The sequence below is a fragment of the Vulpes lagopus genome, chromosome 14 (assembly GCF_018345385.1).
Source record: "Vulpes lagopus strain Blue_001 chromosome 14, ASM1834538v1, whole genome shotgun sequence".
Lineage (NCBI taxonomy): Eukaryota > Metazoa > Chordata > Mammalia > Carnivora > Canidae > Vulpes > Vulpes lagopus.
Window position 1 is genome coordinate 29,449,226 of NC_054837.1, and position 25,766 is coordinate 29,474,991.

A 25,766-nucleotide genomic window follows, 5' to 3' on the forward strand; every position below is an offset into this window, starting at 1 on the left:
GGGGGAAGACCTCAAACTCACACCTGAAGCTGCCAGTCCCTTTGGCTTAACCTTCCTTGGAGACATCCAGGGAGGATGCACAGCCACTTTGGTAAGAGCCCTTTGTCACTTTCTCCCTGAGCATCCTGCCTTTCCAGAGGCACTTGTCAGGAGGAGGTTGGCGCAGGGTGGTCAGTGCTGACCCAAATCTGGAAGTGAAACTGGTTTCATAGCAGAACACAGAAAAGGCTGTGGAGGACTCTCAAGGGACCAGAGTGGGTGCTCTTGGCCTGGGTCCTCTTTTCCCCTCTTGATACCCTGTCGCTCCCCGTCTTCCATCATGTCACTGTCTGTCTTCCATCATGGCCTCCACCCCCTGCTGGCATTGAGCCCCTGAAACCTTGAAAGCTTTCTTCTAGAATGTCGACTATGAGGTTGAATCATATGAAATTGGTAGGTCTAAAGTGCTTAAGTATTGGCAATTCCTAGGTACCTCTGGTCTGGTGGGTTCCACTGCTTCAGTCTGCAGAACATTCCTTTTGCGCTCATTCCGTGCTACGCACTGTGCTAAGCAATTTTTAAAAAAGATTTTACTTATTCATGAGAAATAGAGATAGAGGCAGAGACACAGGCAGAGGGAGAAGCAGGCTCCATGCAGAGAGCTCGATGCGGACCGATCCGGGGTCTCCGAGACCACGCCCTGGGCTAAAGGCGGCGCTAAACCACTGAGCCGCCAGGCTGCCTTGTGCTAAGCAATTTATAATCATTTTTAACTGTCCCAACTTTCTGAGACATAGAGCTGCTTCCTATTTGAAAGAGGAGGAAATTATGGTTCAGAATTTCCTCTTTCAGAATTGCTTGGGGGCTGGTTCACCCTCCAAATTTAAGATCTTAGCAATAAGGGCAATATTTGGAGTTGTAGTTAGAGGAGCTGGTGGCTTCCTTTTCCCTTGGAAAGTGCCCTAACTTGGCAGAGCCAGTTTCCACCTCCGCGGATGTGAGGTCTCAGTGAGAAAGCAGTGTTCTCAATCCTGTTTCCACACTGGAAAAATCCCTTTGGTATTCAGAGACTCAGTCTTCTCATCAAGAAAATGGAGATCATCACCACTGTGCTCAGCAACACCAGGACCAGCTGTTAGGACGCGGTTCCGGGCTCAGCCAGAGAAAGCAGGGCCTGGGAGGGAGAAGGAGCCCCACCTCCACCCACCACGTGGAGCGCGGGGCGGAGTCCGCACGGCGCCGCTGGGCCGACGCCTCCCCAAGGCCACGACACCCGCGAGTGGCACCCCCTGGCCACCGCGTCCCGCAGCATCCCCCGCAGCCCCGAGCACAGGGGGCGGCGAGGGGCGGGGCCTGAAGGCGTGGCCTCCGGCGACTTTCCTCCCCGCCCCCCTCCCGCTTTTTTTGTCCGCCTAGTTTCGGAAAGGCTCCTCTGCGCCTTTAAGAGGCCGACGCGGCCCGCCGATTGGCCGAGACGCGCCGGTGACGTCACACCGGGGCCGGCGCCGAGGCGGCCCCGTCGGCCCGCGCCCTCCCCCTCCCGACCCGCGGCGCGCTCGCGGACAGTCCGCGCGCGGGCCGGGCCGGGCCGGCGCCCAGTCAGCGTCCCTCGTCCGCGCAGCCCGGAGCCCCGGGGGATGCTCCCGGCCCGCACCCCCCATGGCCGCCGACGTCTTCATGTGCTCCCCGCGCCGGCCCCGCAGTCGGGGCCGCCCGATGCTGCTCAAACCTCAGGTGCCTGAGGACGACGACGACTCGGACACCGATGAACCGTCCCCGCCGCCCGCCTGCGCTTCGGCCCCCCCGGCCCGGGCCCACGCGAGCGCCGCGCCGCCGCCGCCTAGGGCCGGGCCGGGCCGCGAGGAGCCTCCGCGCCGCCAGCAGATCATCCACAGCGGCCACTTCATGGTGTCGTCGCCGCACCGCGAGCACCCGCCCAAGAAGGGCTACGATTTCGACACGGTCAACAAGCAGACGTGCCAGACCTACAGCTTCGGCAAGACCAGCTCTTGCCACCTGTCCATCGACGCCTCGCTCACCAAACTCTTCGAGTGCATGACCCTGGCCTACAGGTAGGGACCCGGCGACCGGGCGGCCCCACCTCTCGAGACGAGCTTCCTACTTTGTCAAAACCGCAGCGGAGGGCCCGACCGCGGGAGGACCCCCGGGATGCGCGCATTCCCATTGGTTCTTGCCCCTTTGGGAGAGTTTCTGGGTCTGGGATCCTCGGTGGAAGCCAAGAGGGGTCGGTGTCCCGGGCTCTTCCCCTGCTAGCAGTGTTTGGGTTCTTCCGGCTTCACGTTCTCCATCCAGGCCCTCCCCTCTAAGGTCCTGAGGCCAACGATTTTGAACACGAAAGAGGTTCAGGCCGCCCCTTGGGGTATTCGACTCTCCACCCTTTCCCCCAAACGCCTTGTGTGTTCCCGGCAATATCGAGTAGTGGTTAAGAGCACCTGTCCAAGGGTGGCTTAAGTGCTGGTTCCAGTATTTCATAGTTGTGTCAAATATCGGGGCCTGTTTCCTCCTTTATGAAGGGGGGGTGACAGTGGTATCAGCCTCCATTGGCTATTTTGGGGATGGAACGAGAGAGGTATTGCTTATTCCAGGACTTGACACAGTTAGATACTCCATAAATGTTTGCTGCTTTTCTTATTGTCCCTTTAGTGGGAGACTGGGTCTCCTCACATCCACTTTGAAGACCCTCTCCCACCTTAGCAGCCACCCTAGGTGCCTCCTAGGTAGAATTTGGGAACCACAGCTGTTGGAGGTCTGCCCTCCTGGCAAGTTGGAAGGTTCTCTGGTCAGCCCTGAAACGTTATATGGAGATGGCATTATGGAGGGCAGGCATCCCAGACACCATTCTGACATGTGGATCCGGCGCTCAGCAGAAATCTCTGTTTATCTAAGTCACAGATATGCCTGGCCCTCATGAGTTAAAATGTCTTTCCACCCTCTCCTTCCGTGGGTTAGGGGTTATGTTATGTTAGGGGTACGTGCCAGGTGACTTCTGCCTCAGCAACAGAACTTCTTTGGGCTAGCTGCAGTGTAGAACAGTCCAGTCCTGCACAAAGCTCACAATAGGATCTCTGCTGAGTAGGGGGTGTTCTTTAGTAACTGAACTGGCTCGTGCTGTCTTAGGTCTTCTCTGCAGGCAGCACAGGGAAAGTTTCCTGGGAGAATCCAGAAATAGTGTAAAGAAAAATAGGTACATCTCCCCCCCCCCCCTTTTTTTTTTTTTTTTTTTTGGAGAGCCTTTAAACCCAGATATATCCAAGTTAAAACATTACACATTTACCTCAAGTTAAAACATGGCTCAGGGTGGCATTTTCCCTCTTTGGAATAAATGATTAGTCAACTTGTTCCTTTGTTATGTTCCTGAAACGAACCCTCCCACCCCCACCCTATTTCCTCTCTTGAAGGTTTCCCTGGTGGTTTGTTTGCCACATGGCTGCAGAGTATTACCCAGAGCTCTCCTCCCATCCCCCTTGCATGGCACATTGGTTAGGCTCTGCTCCGATTCTCTGGTCTTGCCAGTTTGAGAGCTGGCACTGAGCCTGTGAAGATGTTCTGGGTTTTTTTTTGTTTTTGTTTTCTTTTAATGGTATTGAGATTACAGGCTTTGGCCCTCTTTTAGCCCTGCTTACTCGGTCTTGAATTTTGAGCACTTTATTGGAATCAAACCCACCTAGATTGTAGCATGTGCCACAAGAGCCTTTTCCAACAAAATTATAGGTGAAAGACAGGAATGTGTTTTATTAAGAGGACTTAATCCTTTTCTTTCTTTTAATATAAACTTCTTCATGTACTGGGAGAGAAGGGATGATTAAGTAGCAGGAGGCATGAGTAGAAAGCTCTCACCTAAGCTCTGCTAAAGGAAAAATAAACCAGGCTTCCCTTTGCCCTCAGTTTGGATAACCTAAAGGCTTATTATTAAATAACACCAAAGAATTTTAGTAATGGCATTTTTTCCCCACTTCTTTCAAAAATATCTTGGCAGCTGGCCATTGCTCAATTAAGTTTCTTGATTGCAAAATGCACCCCTACCTTGCTCTTCAAGACCTCCAGGCTCCACTGGCTCTTTTGCTTTTCTGCAGTTCCCTATGGGCAAGGCCTGCCACTGCAGGTCACCCCAGTGGGTATCTGCCTAGTAATTCTCATGAAGATACTCTTTGTCTCTCCATGTGAAGCTGATTTGCCTGGCCCCAAATTTAGTTGGCAGTGTGGTACAGATTGACGGAGGAATGACTCAAAACCAGTTGTCTGGGCTGTAGCCTCTGGCACAGAGCAGCAGGAGAACAGAAGTGAGTTTCTGACCTCAGCTGTCCTACCATGACCACTCGCTGGCTTTCAGAGAAGGGGGGTTGAGGTGGGGGCAGGGAGGGAAGCAGACTTGATCTCAGACTGCCCTTTCTCTGGGGTTTGAGCTTTCACCACTGTTTTCCAGGTTTTCTCCTTCTCCTTGGGCCTAGAGGAAGGCCAGTAGGGCCTCCTCCTCTGCGTGACTGTTTCTGGCCTAGGCTCTTTGTAACCTCAGCTTCCTGTCTGTCCCCTGGCCTCTTGGTTCTGGCTGCCTAACTCTCCCTGGTACACTCTGTGCTTTTTTTTTTTTTTTTTCTTGGTTTGGTTTCCTGTTAAACTGCTGTCTCCCAGCTGTTTCCAGATGAGGTTCAACAGTTCTTTGGGGGAGGAGCTAAGTGCAGGGGAAGTTGTGGTTATTTTTTTCCTCATTCCTGTGAAGTGGTCCAGGAATTCTGAATATAATCCATTCCTGAACACACAGAGTCTTGAACTCTTAAAGGGTCTTTGGCAAGACTGACTTTGGGAATAGGGTGTTTAAGAAATGGGGACTGCATGTGAGTGTGCCCAGTGGCCCGCCTGGGTAAGTAACAGTGCCAAGAGGATTCCACCTCCATATCTGGCCTTAGAATCTTTGTCCTTCCCGCTCTGTGATGCTAAATAGCCCCATAGCGAGAAACATCTTGATTTGGTCCTACAGTGTGTGCTCAATTAGGTGATAGATGATATGAAAAAAGCCCATGGTTTTTCAGAGCCTTCCTGTCTGCCACTTTAAAATGGGGAGGATAAAACTGCCCTGCAGGTGGGCGTGAGGGTTAGCTGATAGGATGTCTGTGAATGTGGCTAGTACCTGACAGGTAAGGGGGGGCTTTGCAGGCTGAGTCCAATTCTCTGTCCTCGCCCAGCTGACGTTTACGAGGACCAAGATTCCTCATCATAAGCTGAAGGAAATAACATGTCTGACTGGGGTCTGTTAGTGTGGCTTCCAAATGCCTGCTTGATAAATACTAAATAGATGCATTCTTACTTTGCCCATGCCTTCCAAGCTCCACAATGGAGCTATGTACTTTAGAACATAGTTCATGGTTCTTGCCCTCTTAGCATTTTAAGGAATGTCACACATGTAACTCACCCACACAGATTCTGATCACATCTAGTATAGATAGTTTTTTGTGTTTGGTGTTGGTTTCACTTCTCTACCTTTTAATGTAACTCTTGATTAGGGAGCCTTGGTGGGAATGTCTCCAGAGGGTAAGAGATAGTCTTTTTATGTATTCACGGTGAAGCAGGAACTTTCTGACAACGGGATTCTGCTCCAGTGGATATCTGAAGAGACCTTTTACTTCAGGGCCGTAAAAGCCTTGGTATACAGATTTCCAAAATGTACCCCTGTAATACATGCTCTGTATAGTAACCCTGCCTAGGGTCAGGACTCTGCCGGACTAAGGAATTGCCAGGATTAAAGGTTTGGAGCACAGTATCCTCCAAATTCTAGGTTATCCATAGAGGTACTTTCTAATGCTAGGCATGGTAACTAGTTGTCATTGGGAACCATGCACACAAATTACTAAATTTATTCTTCTGCCACCATGCCAAAGATAAGCAGCTTTTGTTTTGCACTTTTTTAGTTTTTGATCATTCTGTAGTATGCACTGAAGGGCAGGCAATGAGATGGGAATGGGGCCATGGGATGAGAAAGATAGTCTCTGTCCTTGAGGAACTCACAAACTAGGAGGTAGGGGACAGGTAAACAGACAGTAGTAGAATAATTAGCAAGGGTTGTGATAAAGAATGTGAGCCAGCTCTGACGGCAGTGCTAAGATGGAGAGCATGTATGTGTTTACATAATTGCTATCAGTGTGGACGGTTTCCCCTGACATCAGGGTTTAATACTTCCCTCCCCTTCCCTGTGTTAACTGTCAACAATTACAGACCATATTCCTCAGTAGGAAGCCCCAGTGTTCCTTTTCTCTATCTTCTTCCCTTTAGTAGTCCAGGAGCAGATTTCCTTTTGACTAGAGGCTGACTGGCTAATTGCCATCCTGATGCAAGAGCAAAGAAAAGTGATAAAATTGGGAAGAGCCTGGGAAAAGAGGTTAGAGGAGAAGATGGAGGGAGTTTATTTTGCAAGGGTGGAGAAGGGATGGGGATTCACACTAACTGAGCAGTCCTGTGTCCTGGATTTTCTTTCTGTGATCTATCTATATTTATTTATGAGAGAGAACATGTGTACGAGAGGTGGGGAGGGGCAGAAGGTGAAGCAGACTCTTCTCTAAGCATTGAGTCCCAGGACAACGATGTGGAGGTCTATCCCAGGGTCCTGGGATCATGACCTGAGCCGACTCAGATGCTTCACCGACTGAGCTGCCCAGGCGCCCCTCTCTTTATGTGATCTTAAGCAACTCTCATAATAGCCTTCTCAGGTGAATGGTGGTAGAGTCCTCATTTTTCATATTAAAGAAACAACCCTCCTTCCCTAAGTTTAGAAGTTAATTTGCCCTGTTGCTGAGGTGTCCAAGGCAGTATCTCTGAAGCTGAAAAGTTTCCTCTCTCACCTGTTCAACAGAAGCCTGCAGTCCTATTAGGTGCAAGTGCCAGTCTGTCTAAGGCAAGGCATGGGAAAACCAAGATAGGGAAAAGGCATGCCTTTAGGCTCCTCTATGCCCTTCAGTGTGCTGTCCTTCCCCACCAATGAAATCCTACCCTTTAAGACTCAACTCAAGCACTGTTGTCCTTATTAGGCTTTGCAAAGGGAGTGGATACCACATTCCTCTGTAAATCCATGACCCTTGTTGATTCTGTCTCTTATTGTTATGTAGACCTGACTTGGCTGTGATTCATGCTATCTTCACCTTTGACTTTCCCACAGAGCCTAACCATGTTGGGCACATACTAAGTGATTAAGAAATATTTGTGGGATTGAAAAGGGAGACTCAGGGACCTCGAAGCCAATATCATAAACTTGCTCTTGGTGAGCCTTGTTTATCTTCACCTGTGCAAAGACAAACACAAACCCTGTGGAGCGGTGCTTTAGAGGATGTTGGTGTAGAGTGGGACAACAGGCTGAGTGCTTTTGTTGTGTGGTATTTGTATTGTGGTTCACACGGACTGATGTAGCGGATTAATGACCTCCCCCCTGGGGTGGACCACCAATCCATGTAGTAATCCCCAGAACCTGTGAATATGTTAGGTTACATGGAATCACGGTTGCTAATCAGCTTCCTTTAAAATTGAGAGAATATTTTGGGTTATCTGGCTGGGCCCACTGTGATCACAAAAGTCCTTGAAAATAGAAGAAGAAATCAGAAGCAGAGAGAGCAGCAAAGGCCTGGCCTGATGTTGCTGGTGCTGAGGACGGTGGAGGGGCTGTGTGCTAAGGAATGTGGGTGCCTCCAAATGCTGTAAAAGGCAGGAAAACATATTCTCTCCTGGAGCTTTAAAGAGAACCCAGCCCTGCTGACATCTTGGTTTTTAGCTCAGTGAGACCCATATCAGACTTCTGACCTGGAACTATAAGATAATCAGTAAGTGTTCTGAGCCACTCATTTTGTGGTCATTTATTATAGCAGCCATAGGAAACTAATACAGCCTTGTTTGAAATGTTTCTTGAGGTCATGTTTTTTTTTTTAAGATTTTATTTATTTATTCATGAGAGACAAAGAGAGGCAGAGACACAGGCAGAGAGAGAGGCAGGCTCCATGCAGGGAGCCTGATGTGGGACTCGATCCAGAGACTCCAGAACCACGCCCTGGGCCAAAGGCGGGCGCTAAACCACTGAGCCATCCAGGGATCCCCTTGAGGTCATGTTTTAACCATATAACCCAGCTATAAAAGGCATTTTCAACTCTTCTTCAACCACAGAAGAGTGTAGCAGCCCACCCTGGAGTTCTATCAAGTTATATCAGGGGATTAGTGATAGGATGGCCCTGTTATATAAGGAAAAGTCTGTCAAATGGGTCTTACCCTTATTCCCTAGTACAATTCCTAGAATAGGGTATTGTAGAAAGTTATTTTACTTGTTTTTAAGGATTCATACTATGATGGAAAATTCAATGTGAGCTCCCATTCTCTCAGATGTAATATGTGCAGTTCAGACAGTAAATAGGTGATCTTTTCTAACATTTTTTGGAATATGGTCTGTGGTTAGAAATCTAGGCCACAGGACTTGTGTTTTATTTAGGCAGAGCTCTTGGGGGCCAGAATCATGGATTAGAGACCCTCTTGTGCTCGCCTGTGTAATGGGGGTTTATTGCAAGGATTAGGAAGGGTGTTGGTAACCTCATGATGATTCCAGGATTTCTAGGACTGCCTGACTTCCTACAACTGCCTGGAGCAGGGTTCTAGGCTCTGGATCCTCAGCATGGGAAGCTTGTCTTTCTTTCCAGTTTCACCCCTGTGAAGTGACTCGACTCTTCTCAGGCTCTGCTTTTCTTTTTCTTTTTCTTTTTTTTTTTTTTGGTAGGCTCTGCTTTTCTTTGCAGTCTTGCTTATCCCACTGCCAGCTGGCTCGCTTACCTGCAGCCCTGTTTCTTCTCTGCGTGAAAGCTTCTGCTCAGTGGAGCTTTTGTATCTGACTGATTAGAGCTTGCCTGTGTTTCACGTACAGACCTTGCTTTATTTTTTATTTGTTTTTTTTCAGACCTTGCTTTAGAGCTTCCTGTTACCACCGGTGCCCTTTGCGAGTTGCCTAACTAAACCCCATAGCCTCCAATTAAAATGTTTGAGGAGGAGACTAGCTGTCCCCTCTCTCTCTGAGAAGAGCTTCTTAGGCCCAGAGCATGAGTCTGGCCATAGTCTTTGGATTGGCTGTTCTTCCCTTCTAGAAGTTATTAATCAAGCCTCTGTTGGGTGTTAGGCACAGCTCTAGCCTTGGTGGTACAGTAGTAAATAAGGAAAATTAGTCATCTCCCCTCATGAAGTTTATATTTTAGTAAGGGGAATCAGTAAGCAAATCAGATTTATGTTGTTAGTGCAGTGAAGAACATAAAACAAGATGAAAGAAGGAAAGTGATAGGGGGCTGGGGGAGGGTGGGCAGATATTTTACCTCTTTGGTCAAAGAAGTCTTATGAGGAGATGACATTTCAGGTTAAACTGAAACCTGAGTGGTGAGTAGGAGCCAGGCGTGGTTAGGCACTCCAGGCTGTAGAAGAGCCCAAGACGAAAGCCAAGGTGGAATGAAGTTGGCACATGGTGGGGCTAGAAAGAAGGCCAACGGCTAGAATGCTGAGGGCATGGTGAGTGGTAGGAGCTAAGACTCAGGAGGCAAGGGGCCTCATTGGCCATGGTGAGAACTTAGGGTCTTGTATTCACTGCACTGGGGAATGTGGCTTATTGCAGCTGCCCTGTGGAGACTAGTAGGTAGGAGGCAAGAGAAGAAGTAGGGGTACCATTTGGGAAACTGTTTAGCCTTTCTCAGACTAGGAGGGCAGCCATGAGAACAACTGGATGGATTCAAGGTGGGTTTTAGACTTGCCAATGGATTGGACATGGAGGATTAAAGAAAGACCAGCATCTACAGTGACTAGGAGGTTTTGGCCTGAGCTGGGGGGGGGGGGGTCTTACAGAAATGAGAAAGCTGGGGAAGGCCCAGTCAGCTACGGTGGCAGGACACCACTGTGCTATGCACGAAACTTGTCTGCTGTGTGTGCCCTACGATGGGAGCTGTGGAAGGAGCAGCTTCCCCAAGAGGAGGCTGTGGATGAGCTGTCACTATAGGGGACGCTTCAGTTGTTCAGCAAGGTCCTCACTATCGCCAGAGCAATCCTCACATAGCCTTGACAGTCTGCTGTCCGTGCTGCTCCATTGTGCCTCCCAGACCTCTGCTGTGCCTCTGGAGGAGGCCAGCTGTGGACGGGAGGTTTTAGACTTTTGAACTTCAGAAGGTAGTGTTTTTCCTGCAAAATATGTACTATTATATATCCCAAGAGATATGTTTGCTCAGCTGCGTTTGGTTGTTGTAGAGACGGCCTGGTCCTAAATGCTCTAAAGCAACTTCTCCAAATCTAGCATTCTTAATGTATTTGGGGTTGGACTGCATCCCCAGAAAAATCTTCTGGGAAGAGGCAGTGTAGAAGGGGAACTCCAGGAAAGTGTCCGAGATCTGGAGAAACAATTTCAGAAACAGAATTCCTTGCCCTTTGCTTTTGAGTCTCAAAAATGAACATAAAGAATCTAACTAAAGAGTAAAGCTAAGCAGTAAGAGCTTATAAAGACAGCAGAGAGAACCGGGCTGCTGGTAGAAACAGGTTTGGGAGTTTTAGTTGCAGTGGAGAGGGAGACCATGAGGATTTAGGTGGCATAGCTTTGCTGTTGAGGAATATAATGGGAGTAGGAGGGTCTGTTCTGAACACTAGTTAACAGTTCCTTCCCTCTGTGGCTTGTGGGCGTCAGCAAGAAGGTGGCCTCTTTTGATTTGTCACTGTGAGACAAACTCAGTCATCAAAACAAAAAATAGGTCTTTATATAAAAAGTAGGAGAATTTTATTACCCAATGTTTGAGTTTCTGAAAGAACATCCTGAAGAACTTCGTCCTGTGCTCACATGGTAACTGCCCCATTTGCCAGTGGACTACCTCGTCTCATGATGGGCAGTTGGGACCTACCTGCCCTGATAGCTTGATACTGAGCTTTTTAGAGGAAGTTAATTTATAAATCCCTTTTATTTATTAAAATGAAACACTTTCAATGAATTCTTAAAACAACATGTGATTGTATTAGTTTGCTATTGTAAGCAACTCTTTTCTAGTTGAGTAGCAAGCTGGGTCTTTTAAAATGCCTTCTTTGTTCTTTAAATTATTAGACAGGTCTTTCTCTGCCTTGCAGGACTCTTTTAGCCACTTGCACAGACAAGTTTTTGTTGTTGTTTTTAGCAACGTTACTGCAGTATAATTTATATACCATAAAACACAGTCATCTTTTTTTTCTAAAAATTTTTACTTTTATTTATTTATTAGAGAGAAAGAGAAGGAGAGAGAGAGTGCGAGGTGAGGGGAGGAACAAAGGGAAAGGGACAAACCAACTCCCCGCTGAGCAGGGAGCCTGACGTGGGGCTCCATCCCATAATGCTGAGGTCTCCACCTGAGTCAAAATCAGGAGTCAGACATCTAATTGACTGAGCCATCCAGGTGGCTCAAAACACACTCATCTTAAGTTGTTGTGCGGTCATTATCCTAATCCAGTTCTAGAATTGGATTCCATCACCCCACTGAGATCCTGCCCTTTTGATCTCAGTTCCTACCTTAGCTCCAGATGAACACTGATCTGCTTTCTGTGTCTCTAGATTTGCCTGTTCTGGACATTTCATATAAATGGAACCATACTATACATCGCCTTTTATGACTGGGTTTTTTCACTTAGCATCCTGTTGTCAAGGTTCATCCATGTTGTAGCGTATCTATATTTTATTCCTTGTGATTGCGAATAGTATTCCATGTATTAACACATCACATTTGTTTATTCATTCATGACAGACATTTTTTTTTTAAGATTTTATTTATTTATTCATGAGAGACACACGGGGTGGGGGGTGCAGACACAGGCAGAGAGAGAAGCAGGCTCCGTGCAGGGAGCCTGATGTGGGACTTGATCCCAGGACTCCAGGATCATGCCCTGAGCCGAAGGCAGGCACTAGACTGCTGAGCCACCTGAGGATCCTGACAGACATGTTTTTAAGGGAAGCTTAGTACCTTCATCATTTGGGTATTGATTTTCTATTCCTGGTAATAAAATTTTCGTACAGATTGAGATGGGAACTTTCTTCTTAGGTGAGAATAGGCAATGGCAGTGCAGGTGGAAGGATGATTGGTTTGAGTGCTATTGGACAGTGGTGCCACTGGTTAGTAACATATCACACAGCCCCTCCAAGTCATTGTGTTCCTAGCTGGGAAAAAAGAGACAAGAGGTGGGGGGAAGAGGTTGACTAGAACCATGGTTACTGACCTTATTTATCTTCAATGGACCTGAAGTTTTTGAGAGAGATTGCCTTAGAAATAATTTGCATTCAGCAATAAAGAAGATCAACCTACAGGCCTGTGCAATAACATGATAAACCTCAGAAACATGATGCTGATTGAAATAAGCCTTACTCTGAAGAGTATATATGATTTCATTTATGAAGTTCTAGAATAGGTGAAACTAAGGTGAAAAAAAAAATTGTACCAGTACTTGCCTCTTAGGGAGGAGAGGGGACTGATTGGAAAGAGGTATAAGAGACCTTTCTGGGATGGTGGTGATCTTGATATAGGGGATTGTGCATATATTTGTCAGAACTCATTGGATGAGAACAGCACACTTCCAATTTGTACATTATGTGTAAATCTTACTAAAAGTAACAGGAACCATTGACAAATATTGAACTCTGGTTGATGTTATGCATGCTGACATGTTAGGGATGAAGTTTACAGATGTCTGCATCTTACTCAAAAGTGCTTTAAAATAGTGGTGCTCAAACCTTTTGGTCTCAGGACTTGTTTGTTCTCCCCCAAAGAGCTTTTGTTTGTGTGGGTTGATGATGACCTGTTGATGTTTACCATATTAGAAATGAAACCTGAGAAAATGTAAAGCATTTTAAAAAACACTTTTAAAGCATTTAAAAGGGATCCCTGGGTGGCACAGCGGTTTAGCGCCTGCCTTTGGCCCAGGTCGGGCTCCTGGTGCATGGAGCCTGCTTCTCCCTCTGCCTGTGTCTCTGCCTCTCTCTCTCTCTCTCTGTGTGACTATCATAAATAAATAAAAAAAAATAAAAAAAAAATAAAGCATTTAAAAAAAAGATAAACCCATTACGTGTTAACCTAAATAACAGTTTTGTAGAAAATGACTCTTCTCTAAAAAAACGAGCAGAGTGACATTGTTTTACACATTTGTAGATCTTGTTAATGTTCAGCTAACGTTTGGTTGGAAGATAGCTGGATGCTCATATCTACATTCATCTGTTGCAGTATCACATGCCTGTAAAACTTCACTGCAATACTCTTAAGAGAATGAGAGTAAAAATGAAAAAGTCCCTTTTTGTTATTTTAATAGTTTTGATATCATGGACCCCCCAGAAGGGCCTCAAGGACCCCCAGGGGTCACCACGTCACTTTGAGAACCACTGCTCAAAAATAAGATGGATGGGGGATCCCTGGGTGGCGCAGCGGTTTGGTGCCTGCCTTTGGCCCAGGGCACGATCCTGGAGACCTGGGATCGAATCCCACGTCGGGCTCCCAGTGCATGGAGCCTGCTTCTCCCTCTGCCTGTGTCTCTGCCTCTCTTTGTCTCTCTCTGTGACTATCATAAATTAAAAAAAAAAAAGAAAGAAAGAAAAAAAATAAGATGGATGGATGGATAGATGAATTTATGATATGATAAATATATCAAAGTGTTAACTGTAGCATCCAGGTTGTGGGTACATGGGTGTACACCATATAATTTTTTTTTAAGATTTTATTTATTTATTCATGGGAGATACAGAGAGAAAGAGAGGCAGAGACACAGGCAGAGGGAGAACCAGGCCCCATGCAGGGAGCCTGATGTGGGACTCAATCCCGGGTCTCCAGGGTTGTGCCCTGGGCCGAAGGCAGTGCTAAACCGTTGAGCCACCCGGGCTGCCCTGCACCATATAATTTTAAAATTTTTTCTGTATATTTGAAAGTTTTCATATTGTTAGCAAAATGAGAAAAAATGCATTTATTTAGAGAATGACCACCATGGCTTTATCACAGGCAAATAAATACTTTAAAAAATATTGAAGACACTTTTTGGAATGAAGTACTGATGTATGCTACAACATGGAGAAGCCTTGAACACATTATGCTAAGAAGCCAGACACAAAGGCCCACCTGTCGTGATCCTATTTATATGAAATGTCCAGATTAGTCAAACTCATAAAACACAAAGTGGAATAGCTGTTGCCATGGGGATGGAAGAATGGATCATCACAGCTAATGGGTGTAGGGTTGATGAATGTGTTCTAAAATCAGAGAGTGGTGATGATCGTACAACTCTGTGAATATACTAAACATCAACGAACACTTTTAAAGGGAAAATTTCACGGCATGGAAATTATGTCTCAATAGAACTGCTATTTAAAAAATATTTAAAACTCTTCAGGTTTTCTTTTTTTAAAGATTTTATTTATTTATTTATTCATGAGAGACACAGAGAGAGGGGGGCAGAGACACAGGCAGAGGGAGAAGCAGGCTCCCCACAAGGAGCCCAATGTGAGAATTGATCCCAGACCCCGGGATTACGCCATGAGCTGAAGGCAGACACTCAACCTCTGAGCCACCCAGGCATCCCTAAAACTCTTCAGGTTTTCTTTTCTTTCTTCTTTTTTTTTTTAAGATTTTTAAAATTTATTTATTCATGATATATATATAGAGAGAGAGAGAGAGGGGCAGAGACACAGGCAGATGGAGAAGCAGGCTCCATACGGGACTTGATCCCGGCCCAAAGGTGGTGCTAAACCACTGAGCCACCCAGGGCTGCCCACTCTTCAGGTTTTCAACATTATCTTTAAGAAGCCTGACTTGGTAGGCACTGGACCACATGATCTTCAATATCTTAACTATGTCAATGTCCAGAAATTTCATATTGCCAAACCGCTGCGCCACCCAGGGATCCCGACCCGTGTAAACATAAACTGCAATTGACTTGGCCTCAGAGATCAGTGGAAAGGTGATAGGGAGTGGAGGGGTGCTTGGTGAATTAAAGAATATTTGCCTGGTGTAAAGGGGACAACCATCACTAAGCTTCAGGTGATCTTGCTGTTTGGGAATGTGAGCCCAGTGTTACAAGATTTGGCATATTTGAAAAGTTGGAAGAAATCTAAATTAATATGTGAACTCCACTTTTAAATTTGCTTCAACTTACAGTTTTAATGTCTGAGTCCAAGTATTAGTTATTCTGGGGAAATGAATTTGGGCTAGGTTAAATCTGGTTTAGAAATGAATCTTGGGGGGATCCCTGGGTGGCGCAGCGGTTTGGCGCCTGCCTTTGGCCCGGGCGCGATCCTGGAGACCCGGGATCGAGTCCCATGTCGGGCTCCCGGTGCATGGAGCCTGCTTCTCCCTCTGCCTGTGTCTCTGCCTCTCTCTCTCTCTCTGTGACTATCATAAATAAATAAAAAAAAAATTAAAAAAAAAAAAAAGAGAAATGAATCTTGGCCTAAGATGGGATCCCTGGGTGGCACAGCAGTTTAGCGCCTGCCTTTGGCCCAGGGCGCGATCCTAGAGATCCGGGATCGAATCCCATGTTGGGCTCCCAGTGCATGGAGCCTGCTTCTCCCTCTGCCTATGTCTCTGCCTCTCTCTCTCGCTCCCTCTCTCTGTGACTATCATAAATAAATAAAATAAAAAAAAAAAAAGAAAGAAAGAAAAAGTCTTAAAAAAAAAAAAAAAAGAAATGAGTCTTGGCCTAAGAGATGAAGGGATGTATTGTGCTGTTTGCCACAGGTCAGCTTCTGGCACAAGGAGAATATTTTTAGGTGTTCTGGCTTTTAACATGTACCTTCTGCCCTGTGCTTTGTTTAAAGTCACAGGACCATAATCTTCTGAATATAAAATTTAACATCTGGTAAACCCCGGAAGTATATATGTACCTAGTAGACAGTTACTTTGAGTTAGGAGGAGCTTGGGCAATTATTTTAAATGATTTTATCTTGGGAGATGGAGGATCGATTCTCCGTTTTGTGATTTTCTTGAACTAGAAATTATTCTTAGCTTTATAGTCCATCTCAGACCACACCCCTTAACTTCACCATAATTGCCTCAGATGGGGCTGTTTTTATAGGGGGATTTTGGGGTGGAGGAAAGGTATAATAATTAGATTTCACTCCAAACAGTTGATTTGGTTATAGTTAAAATGAAATTATAACTCTTAAATTACACTGAGGAGGTCTGTCTCTGGTTTCGTTTAAAGTTTCTAACCTACACATTTGACATTACATTACATACCTCTGTCTTTCCTTCCTCAGTATTAGAGAGAGAGAGAGAGAGAGAGAGTGTGCATATTTGAGGCAGTTAAGAAAAGAATAGATAATGCCCAATTTAGAACCTTCCCCCTAAAACACACATACACACATAAAAGTATGGTTTGTGCAGCCACTTTGGGCATGTTCCTGCTCTTGGATTTCTATCTATATTTGATCTGATCTCTAAGGGTATTGGTAAATTAGTTTTATGTTTCTTAAATGCCAATAACTTCTAAGCCAGATTGAAATAGAATGTATTCAATGTATGTATTTCTACAAAATACAATTGTAGAATTGTATGTATTAGAGAGTCATGACATGACATGAATGAGTTGAATGTCAACTCATGTATAAGTTGGAGCGTTACTCTTTTAGGCTTAACAACTTACTTTTTGAAATTTGATGTATTTCCAGGCCTCCTTCCAGGAAAAATAAAAGAGATAATCACTGTCAGTTCTCTAGTGTTTATCCCTTAAGACCTTGTGAGGTTTTTGTTGTTGTTGTTGTTTTGTTTTTTTGGTCAGGATGAGTGTATTTTTTTTTCCATTTAATAGATTATGAACACCTTTCAGAGCCCCAAAATATTCATCCTCAATGTTTTTTAGTGACTAGATAGTATTCCACTGTGTGAATGTACTATTTATTTAATCCTGCTCTCAGTTATTGAGAGTATTTCATGGTATTTTTGTGTAACTCGAAGGTGTTTCTGGGTCCTTGTTCTGTTCATCACTTTTACTTTATTGCAAGATGGCTACTTACTCTGAAAATGTCCCTCTGCCTCTTCCTTCTCCCTGACAGAAATAACCCTCGACCCTGAGAATCTTTCAGCAGACTTTTGAAAACAGGTGGCAGTTGGGATTGCCACATTAAGTACCCCCTCTGCCTTGTCACACTCTCCAACTTTTGAACGATAAGGTGTGTGTGGAGGGAGCAGGTGAGCAGGTACACAGCTGAGGAGCATGCTTTGTTCTGTGCCCTTGGCTGCTGATAGGAAAGTGCCCCACATTTTTGTGTGTCCCTACAGCCAGCAGAAGAACAGGGAACACAATGGCTGGTGTTTGACACACCCCTCAGCAGCATGTGCGTTGGAACTGAGGCCAGAGCTTGCATGTCTGTGCTGTGTCCCACTGGTTGACAGACCCCTGAGGCCATGGGCTTCATAGTGATGTGAACAGGTGAATGTGGTCCCGTAGCTTTTTGTTGTTCTGGAGGCAGGGGGAGCATTGAGTGTCATGAAAGGTTGTAATTTCAACTGTGAGTCCATACCACATGTGTTGGGGAGCTGTGTGGATGCGTTTCCTTTGAATTATAAAACCAAATGCTGGTATGACCTGATTTGTGGAAGAGCTGATTCAATCTGCTGGAAAACAATTTAATTAATCTCTGTCACATCAAGTCCAGAGACCCTGACATCTGGCTTGGCAGCCTTACTGGTCAGTTTGATCAGTTGCGGGGTTTCTACAGTTCTATCTAGCACACCCCTACCCCTGCACTGTTAGCAGAATGCGTGGTGGAGGGGCTGGTTGGAGACACCAGGACTTTTTTTTATATTTGAAAAACGGCATTAGTCATAGGACTCCCTTGGTTCAGTGGAGAGGTTAGGGAGCCCCTTGTGGCATCTACATCCACCCACCACATTCAGGGTCAGGGCTCCAGAGCCTGGCCCCCAGCCTCCTAGTTCTTTCTCAGGCTGATCTTCTATTCATTGGATAAGTCTCAACTTTTCTTTAGCTCTGGAATTCATGATTTTTTTCCCCCCATGAGAGACCTTTTGCCCATGGAAAAAGTCTTCTGGCAAAAGCAAAGAACCCAGTTATTAGCCTCTGGCTTGTCCTTGGCATTGTCCTTGTGCAGTACCTGAGAGCCAGCAGGCAGGTGGTGCTGGGGAAACTCACCTGTGGCATGCATGGCCCCCATAGTTGCTTCTCACAGCAGCCTACCAGAGACCTCTTGATTACAGTTGGGCTGGCTTGGCTAGTATGTAACCAGTTGCTTTTTGCCCCATAACTTTGCTTATCTCTGTTTTTGCGCTCATTGCTGGCTCCTTAGAGTTATGAGTGTGTTTGTACAGTGCTTGAGGTGATTGCTGCTGATTGGTAAAATATGGGCAAAGTGTGAGCAGGGTTGGGTGTAGTGTGAGAAATACTGTAATCTGCTGGTTCCCCTCCAGACCCCTCCAGGTTCTTTCCTAGAGAATCTCTTTCTATTTCCTGCTCTAGAGGGCCCTGGGATAGAAACTTTCAGCCTTTTATAAAGCTAGGGGCAGTTACCCCAGCTTGGTGGCTATAAGTGGTCTTGGGTGTGCTGCCCTCCCAAATTGACTGGAACATTGACCCAGCAGCACTGTAGAAAAACTTGACGCTTCAGCCCTTTGTTCTCTGTTGGCTGGTATCACTGGAAATATATCAGTAAATGAGACTCAAATATGTCCTGGGAGTTCCAGCTCCTGGGTAGGAGATCCATGGCAGCAAAACAGCTAGCTCCAGTGATATGTCATCTCTGAACGGCAGCTGGCCTTCCTCTGTTGCGTCACATGGGTTGGCTGATGGTGATGGTGATGGTTTATATGTGTACTTTTTCTCCCTCTTTTTTTTGTGTGATGTCTTAAAGTCATGGGAACTAGGGAGCAGAAATTAGGAGGGGAGGGCAGGTTTTTCAGCTGGCTCTTGTTGGCCTGTTGCAGTCTCCTGACAAAGCCATCATTGTTTTAAATAAAGCTCCAGTTGGTTCAGTTTGAATCGGTTCAGTGCTTTGAAACTGGCTGCTTTTCTTCCACTTCAGCGACGTTCTTTGGATGGGGGGTGGTGGGGGGGTGGGGGGGACACTGCCCAGTCCAGAGGGAAGAACCTATTTTCCTTTGCCCTCCTTGGTCAGTAGCATCTTAGGCGATTAGTTAGCCATTCCAGAGTAGACAGCTGCCTCCTGGTCAGTGGACATCCCAGGCCACTCCTGGACCCCCGCTGGGTTGCAGCCATCATGGCCTCCTGGCATGGAGCCTCCAGGAATCAGGCTGCTCGCCTGTGGCCTCAGCCTCATTTGGCACTCTCCTGCCTTACATGGGAGACCACCTTCTCTGGCCAGGTTCCCTACCTGCTGTCACTGCTGCCTGGCTGACTTTCACGCCGACCTTTTGGCCTGGCATCTGCCGCTATCATGCATATGATGCTTCAAGCTACAAAATTAATCTGAGGAGTGAATAATTCCTCTGGCTGGAGTCTCAGACATAGTCCCTCCAAGCCTAGGAGCAGGAACTCAGTGTTTGGGTTCTTTCTGCTGCTGACTTAAGTGGCACTGGCCTCTACCCCTCATTTAGTTTCATATTTGTGTGGTCAGATTAGTCATATCCAGCTGTCTGTGGAAATGCCAGCCTCACTGGTGTGGACACTAGGAACTCACGTAGGGGGTGGGGGTAGTTCGAATAAACAGTGAGAAGATCAGACTCCCATTTCCTTACAGAGTCAGGAACTTAGTTTCTCTGCATATGAACTGGTAGCTATCCAAATGCCGTGTGGTTGCAGAGTGGCATTTGAAGAGCTTAGGAAAAATGCAGGGTGTGAGACAAACTTATTTTAAAGACCCGGGCCCCAGACAGCCAAGTTAAAGTGCTTTTTTGCAGAGGTGCAAAGGCAGGAGATTATATGTGTTGGGCAGAGCCAGATGAGAGGGCAGTAATAGAAAGTGCTCTTGTCCACAGGGTTAGTTCTTACTCTGGGCTGGTCTAGGGAACCACCTACATGGTGAGATCTGTGGAGCATAGAATAATCTGTCAGTGGATCTAAATTATTTCCTCACTTCAGTCCTTTGAGTGGCATTAAGATGAGTAGCTATTAAAATATGTTTACAAAAATACGTTAGTTATTTGCCCCTGTCTAAATGAATAGAGAGCTTCCTTTGATATAAGCGAGTTTTCTAGATGTCCATGGCTTATTTTATTAACCATTTCTTTAATAAAATTAGCCATTTCTAATGAAAAGTGGTAATATATCTCAAATACATAATAATCATCACTGCTTTCTTGAATGTATAGAGTATAACTTAATTATCTCTAGATTATAACTTGAATATTATTTATTGTATCATTATAGTCCCTTGATAGTCTTCCACCATAAAGGTACATATAATTTGCTTCTCTACTCAGCCATCATAGGCCCTCTTGTGAGTGGGTTTTCATAGCTTTAATGATTGTCTCCTCCAGGCTCTTGGCTGCCACTTGTTCTGCAGTGAGTTTGCCACTTACCCTCCCTGTTTGTCTAGTGCCTCCCGTTTTCTATTGGTTTGTATAACTTGTTAAATTGAGTGTAAAATTAGAGTAATTAACTTAGTGAGGGCTTAGAGATTTTCCTCTGAGTCAAGTGCACAGACTTTTATTATTTATCTTGAATTATTTTTACTTCTATATAACTAAGCCCCAGAGAGTTGAGATTAATGCTATATGTAAAAACTTCTCTTACAGAATAATCTTAAGCCATTATTATCCATTTACATCACTGAAATTTGTTGACAGATTAACTTGTGTGTATGATAGAAATTATCTGCAAAAAAGGGCAAAGATATTACACTCTTATGAAAATTACAGTAAGGGCACCTGGGTAGCTTGGTTGGTTAAGTGCTTTCAGCTCAGGTCATGATTTCAGGGTCCTGGGATCAAGCCCTGCGTTGGGCTCCCTGCTCAGTGGGGAGCCTGCTTCTCCTCTCCCTCTGCCCCTTCCCCCCACTTGTGTGTTCTCTCTCTCTCAAATGAATAAACTTTTTATTAAAAATATTTATTTATTTATTTATTTATTTATTTGAGAGACACACAGAGAGAGGCAGAGACATAGGCAGAGGGAGAAGCAGGTTCTCCATGGGGAGCCCAATGTGGGACTCACCCCAGGACCCCAGGATCACACCATGAGCTAAAGGCAGACACTCAACCACTGAGCTACGCAGGTGCCTCTAAATAAATAAAATCTTAAAAAAAAGAAAAAGAAAATTACAGTGTATTCTTATTTTTGAAATGTGGCCACCCCCCCAACTCCAAATCAATATGATAATAGGTGAATATTATATTCTATTAATTATGAGATGAAAACTCACTTTTTCCCTTTTTCAAAATGGAAATAGTTTCTCTCCAACTCTCCTCATACAGAAGTGGGTAGTCACTGTCATGGAGAATTCAGACATTTCAGAGAGAGGAAGAAGAGCAGAATCCTCTGAAACACCCTTCGTGGAGTTTTGTTACTCTACTCCGAGGATGTTTGTTACTACATCCTTTTTATTTTTTTCTGTACTTGTGTAGGTAAAAATAGACATGCACTATCATTTTCAATTATCTTTGAAGAGCAAAAGTTTTAAATTTTGATGAAGTCCAGAATATATATATATATATATATATATATATATATATATATATATATTTAGTTTATGTTACTCCAGTTTTGTTCCTCCACTCCGAGGATGTTTGTTACTACATCCTTTTTATTTTTTTCTGTACTTGTGTAGGTAAAAATAGACATGCACTATCATTTTCAATTATCTTTTGAAGAGCAAAAGTTTTAAATTTTGATGAAGTCCAGAATATATATATATATATATATATATATATATATATATATATTTAGTTTATGTTTTTTGTGTCCTGTTTAAGAAATCCCAAACTCAAGGTCTCTCGTTTTCTTATATTTTCTTCAAGAAGTTTTATAGTTTTGGTTCTCATGTTGGACAATGATCCATTTGGGGTTAATTTTTATTTATGTATTAGGAAAGGATTGAGATCCATAGATTTCTCCCCAAGTCTATGTCTCTGCCTCTCTCTCTCTGTATCTGTCATTAATAAATAAAATCTTTGAGAGAAAAAAAAGAAAATACTGTGATAAGTGTTCTTATTTATTAGCTCTTCTCATTCCATTTCTTTATTTTTTTTAGGATAAATTCTTAGAAGTAAAACTATAAGATATAATTTTTTAAAGATTCTATTTATTTGAGAGAGAATGAGAGAGAGTGAGAGAAATCACAGAGAGAAAGAGGGAGAAGCAGACTCATCTGCTGAGCAGGGAGCCCGATGTGGGGCTCAATCCCAGGACCCTGAGATCATGACCTGAGCTGAAGGCAGACACTTAACTGACTTAGCCACCCAGGCACCCCTAAAACTATAAGACTAAAGGGTATTCACACTGAAATCTTTGATGTATGTTGTCAGACTTGCTTTCAGTTGTACCACTTAGAAAAGACAACTCCCAGTATGGGAGAAAATATTTGCAAATCATGTATCTAATAATGGATGTGTTATATAGAATATATAAAAAAAACTACAACTCGGAAATAAAAGGACAAACAACCTGATTAAACCGTGGGCAAACAACTTGAATAGATATTTCTTCAAAGATATATGGATGGCCAATAAACACATGAAAAAATGTTTAACACTATTAATCATTAGGGAAATGAAAATTGAAAACACAAGAGATATTGCTTCACACCCACTAGGGTGTGACAAGTGCTGGTGAGGATGTGGAGAGACTGGAACCCTCTGTACGTTGCTGGTGGGAATGTAAAATGGTGTAGCCACTGTGGAAGCCACTCTAGTAGTTCCTCAAAAAGTTAAACATAGATTTGCCATTTGCCCCAGGAGTTGGCATTCCTAGGTGTCTATGCAAGAGAAATGAAAGCATATGTCCATACAAAACCTGTAAATCAATGCTCATAGCAGCATTATTCATAATAACCCAAAGGTGGAAACAACCCAAATGCCTATCAGTAAATAAATAGGGTAGCCCGGGTAGCTCAGCGGTTTGGCGCCGCCTTCAGCCTGGGGCGTGATCCTGGGGTCCCGGGATTGAGTCCCATGTTGGGCTCCCTGCACGGAGCCTGCTTCTCCCTCTGCCTGTGTCTCTGCGCCACCCCCCCCACACCTCTCTCTGTCTTCCATGAATAAATAATCAATCTTTATAAATAAACAAAACAAACAAACAAAATGTGTTGCATCCATATAATGGAATATTGTTCAGCTGTAAAAAGGAACTAAAATATTCACTATCATATGTATGAACCTTGAAAACATTATGCTAAGTTGAAATCTGTCACAAAACCACATATTACATGATTCCACTTACATGAAATGTCCAGAGTAGACACACATTTAGAGATAAAAAGTAGATTAGTAGTTGCTTAGGATTAGGAGGTAATGAGTGAGGGGTATGGCATGTCTTTTTGAGGTAATAGGAATGTTGTAAAATTGACTGTGGTGATAGTTGCACAACTCTGTGATTAGACTAAAAACCATTGAAATTATCTACTTTAAATGCATGAATAGTATGGTATGTGAGATACATTCCAATAAAGCTGTTAGCAAAAAAAAGAAAAAAAAAAGTTGGACCAGTCAGTATTCCCACTGCCAGTGTATTAAAGAGACCCTCCTCTCCCACATCCTCCCCAACTCTGAGTGTCATTACTGTAATTTGAAATTTTAATTCACCTCTTGGGTTTAATATGGAAACAATAAAATACACCCTTTTGAATGTACATTTCAATAGTTTTGACAAATGTATACACATGTGTAACCACTATAGCTAAGATACAGAACATTTCCAGAAGCCCAGAAGGTTCCTTTGTACCCTTTCCAGGCATTCCTCCCGTCCCCCATCTGCTCTCTCAACTGTAGATTACGATTGGTCTTTCCTTGTGTTCTGTATAAATGGAATCATACAGTATGTACTTTTTTTGCTTGATTTCTTTTCCTCAATATGTTTTTAAGATTCATCTGTGTTGCTCCATGTATCAATAGTTAATATTCTGTTGCTTGGACATACCACAGTTTTATCCATTCCTCTGTTCAGAAACATTTGGCTTGCCTTCCTTTCGTTTTATTGTTTTCAGCTTCAGTATAAATAAAGGTGGTGTGACTGTTCATGTACAAGTCTGTTTTTTTCCCCCAGGCAAAGAACTTTATTAACCTTGTTTCAAACTTTATTCCCAGGCTTCTTCAGCTTAATTAGCAGCAAAGAATGAATTGTGTATAAGCAAAAACTGAAAAGAGCTGCGGTGTTCAAGGGGCTTGGGCTTAAAAATATTAGAGATCTAGATTTTATCAGATCCATGAACAAAATTTTAAAAAGCAGGGGATCCCTGGGTGGCTCAGTGGTTTAGCGCCTGCCTTCGGCCTAGGGCACAATCCTGGAGTCCCGGGATCAAGTCCTGCGTCGGGCTCCCGGTATGGAGCCTGCTTCTCCCTCTGCCTGTGTCTCTGCCTCTCTCTCTCTCTCTCTCTCTCTCTGTGTGTCTATGTCTATCATGAATAAATAAATAAGATCTCTTAAAAAGAAAAATAGGTAAATCAAAACGTCTTTAAAAAATTTTTTTAGAAAGCAGTCATAAAATAGCAGCTCCCAGTAACTTCAAGTTTTATCTTCTTCAGAAGTTGACTCAATTCAGTTTGCTTCATTCTTGGAAGCTTCATCAAAATTCTGCACAAGATCTGGAACTTCATCAACATCATCCTCTCAGGTAGCAAGTGATGCTTTTCCATCCACAGGTTGTTTGGGCAGAGCTTCAGCCAGTCTTCTTAATCTAGTCAGACTGTCTGCACCAAGCTGATTTAAGATACTGGGTAGCATTTCTGTCAGCTGCTTTGTCTCAGCATGGCCTGTAATGGTGAAAGTGTTCGCTGCCAGCGATGCCTGAACTTTAGGGTTGTTAAAGTGGATCACTGTTCCTTGGTTTGTGAACTTATTCACTTCTTCAATACTAGAGATAGTGTTTACCTCTAACTTCTTTAAGGAGAACTGAAGTTTTTTATCATCTGCTGTAGCTGTTCTATGAACCACCTTCTTCTTTCGGCGAGCAGTTCTTTTTCCACCCATGTGCACTTCTGCTTGCAGTTTGGTGAGTTTCTCCTGGTTCATGATAGTTTCTTTCATCTTGTTGGAGCAGAAATGGGACCACGCAGGGGAATAGGGTTGGCGCTCAGGGGGTCTCGGGCGGACCAGCTGAGATTAGGTGCACACACCCCGAGATGCAAGATGGCAGCTTCATGTACAAGTCTTTTTTTTTTTTTTTTTTAAATGTAAAAGTCTTGATGTGGACACATTTTCATTTCTCTTGTGTAAATGTGAGTCATAGGTAAGGAGATGTTTCACATCATAAGAAATTGCCAGCTTGTTTTCCACAATGGCTGTACGTTTAAAGGATATCGTGTATCATTGTTACTGTGCTTTCATAAATCTTTGTTAATCTGATAGGCAAAAAACGGTATCTCAGGTGTTTTAGTTTTCATTTCTTTGATCTCTAGTAGATGTATTGTTCCCTGAATTTGACCTTTAATTTTATTTATTTTTTAAAAAGATGTTATTTATTCATAAGAGACGCAGAGAGAGAGAGGTAGAGACATAGGCAGCAGGGAGCCTGCTGTGGGACTCGATCCCAGGACCCTGGGATCACGACCTGAGCCAAACTTGATCATGATGCTCAACCACTAAGCCACTCAGGTGCCCCTGACCATTTATTTTATATTTGTGAATTCCCTTTTAGTTCTTCCCTTTTGCTCTTTAAGTTGGGAAATTAGTCT

General features: G+C 44.3%; 2 protein-coding genes across 3 annotated transcripts in view; one reads left to right on the plus strand and one right to left on the minus strand.

Moving 5' to 3' along the window:
• Window positions 1-1,506: 1,506 nt before the first annotated feature.
• LOC121475461 (MLX interacting protein) overlaps window positions 1,507-25,766 on the plus strand; it is a 59,523-nt gene continuing 35,263 nt past the window's right edge. Inside the window, exon 1 of one of the 2 annotated variants that reach the window (XM_041728758.1) lies at window positions 1,507-2,051. In XM_041728758.1, coding sequence (XP_041584692.1) covers window positions 1,639-2,051 — 413 coding nt within the window. In that variant the 5' untranslated portion in view covers window positions 1,507-1,638. The remainder of the gene's footprint in view (window positions 2,052-25,766) is intronic. The other variant, XM_041728759.1, reaches the window with a different exon arrangement.
• Window positions 24,546-25,742, minus strand: LOC121475462 (transcription factor BTF3-like). Its single transcript, XM_041728760.1, has one exon. The coding sequence runs from the start codon at window positions 25,117-25,119 to the stop codon at window positions 24,703-24,705; it is 417 nt and encodes a 138-aa protein (XP_041584694.1). The 5' UTR covers window positions 25,120-25,742; the 3' UTR covers window positions 24,546-24,702.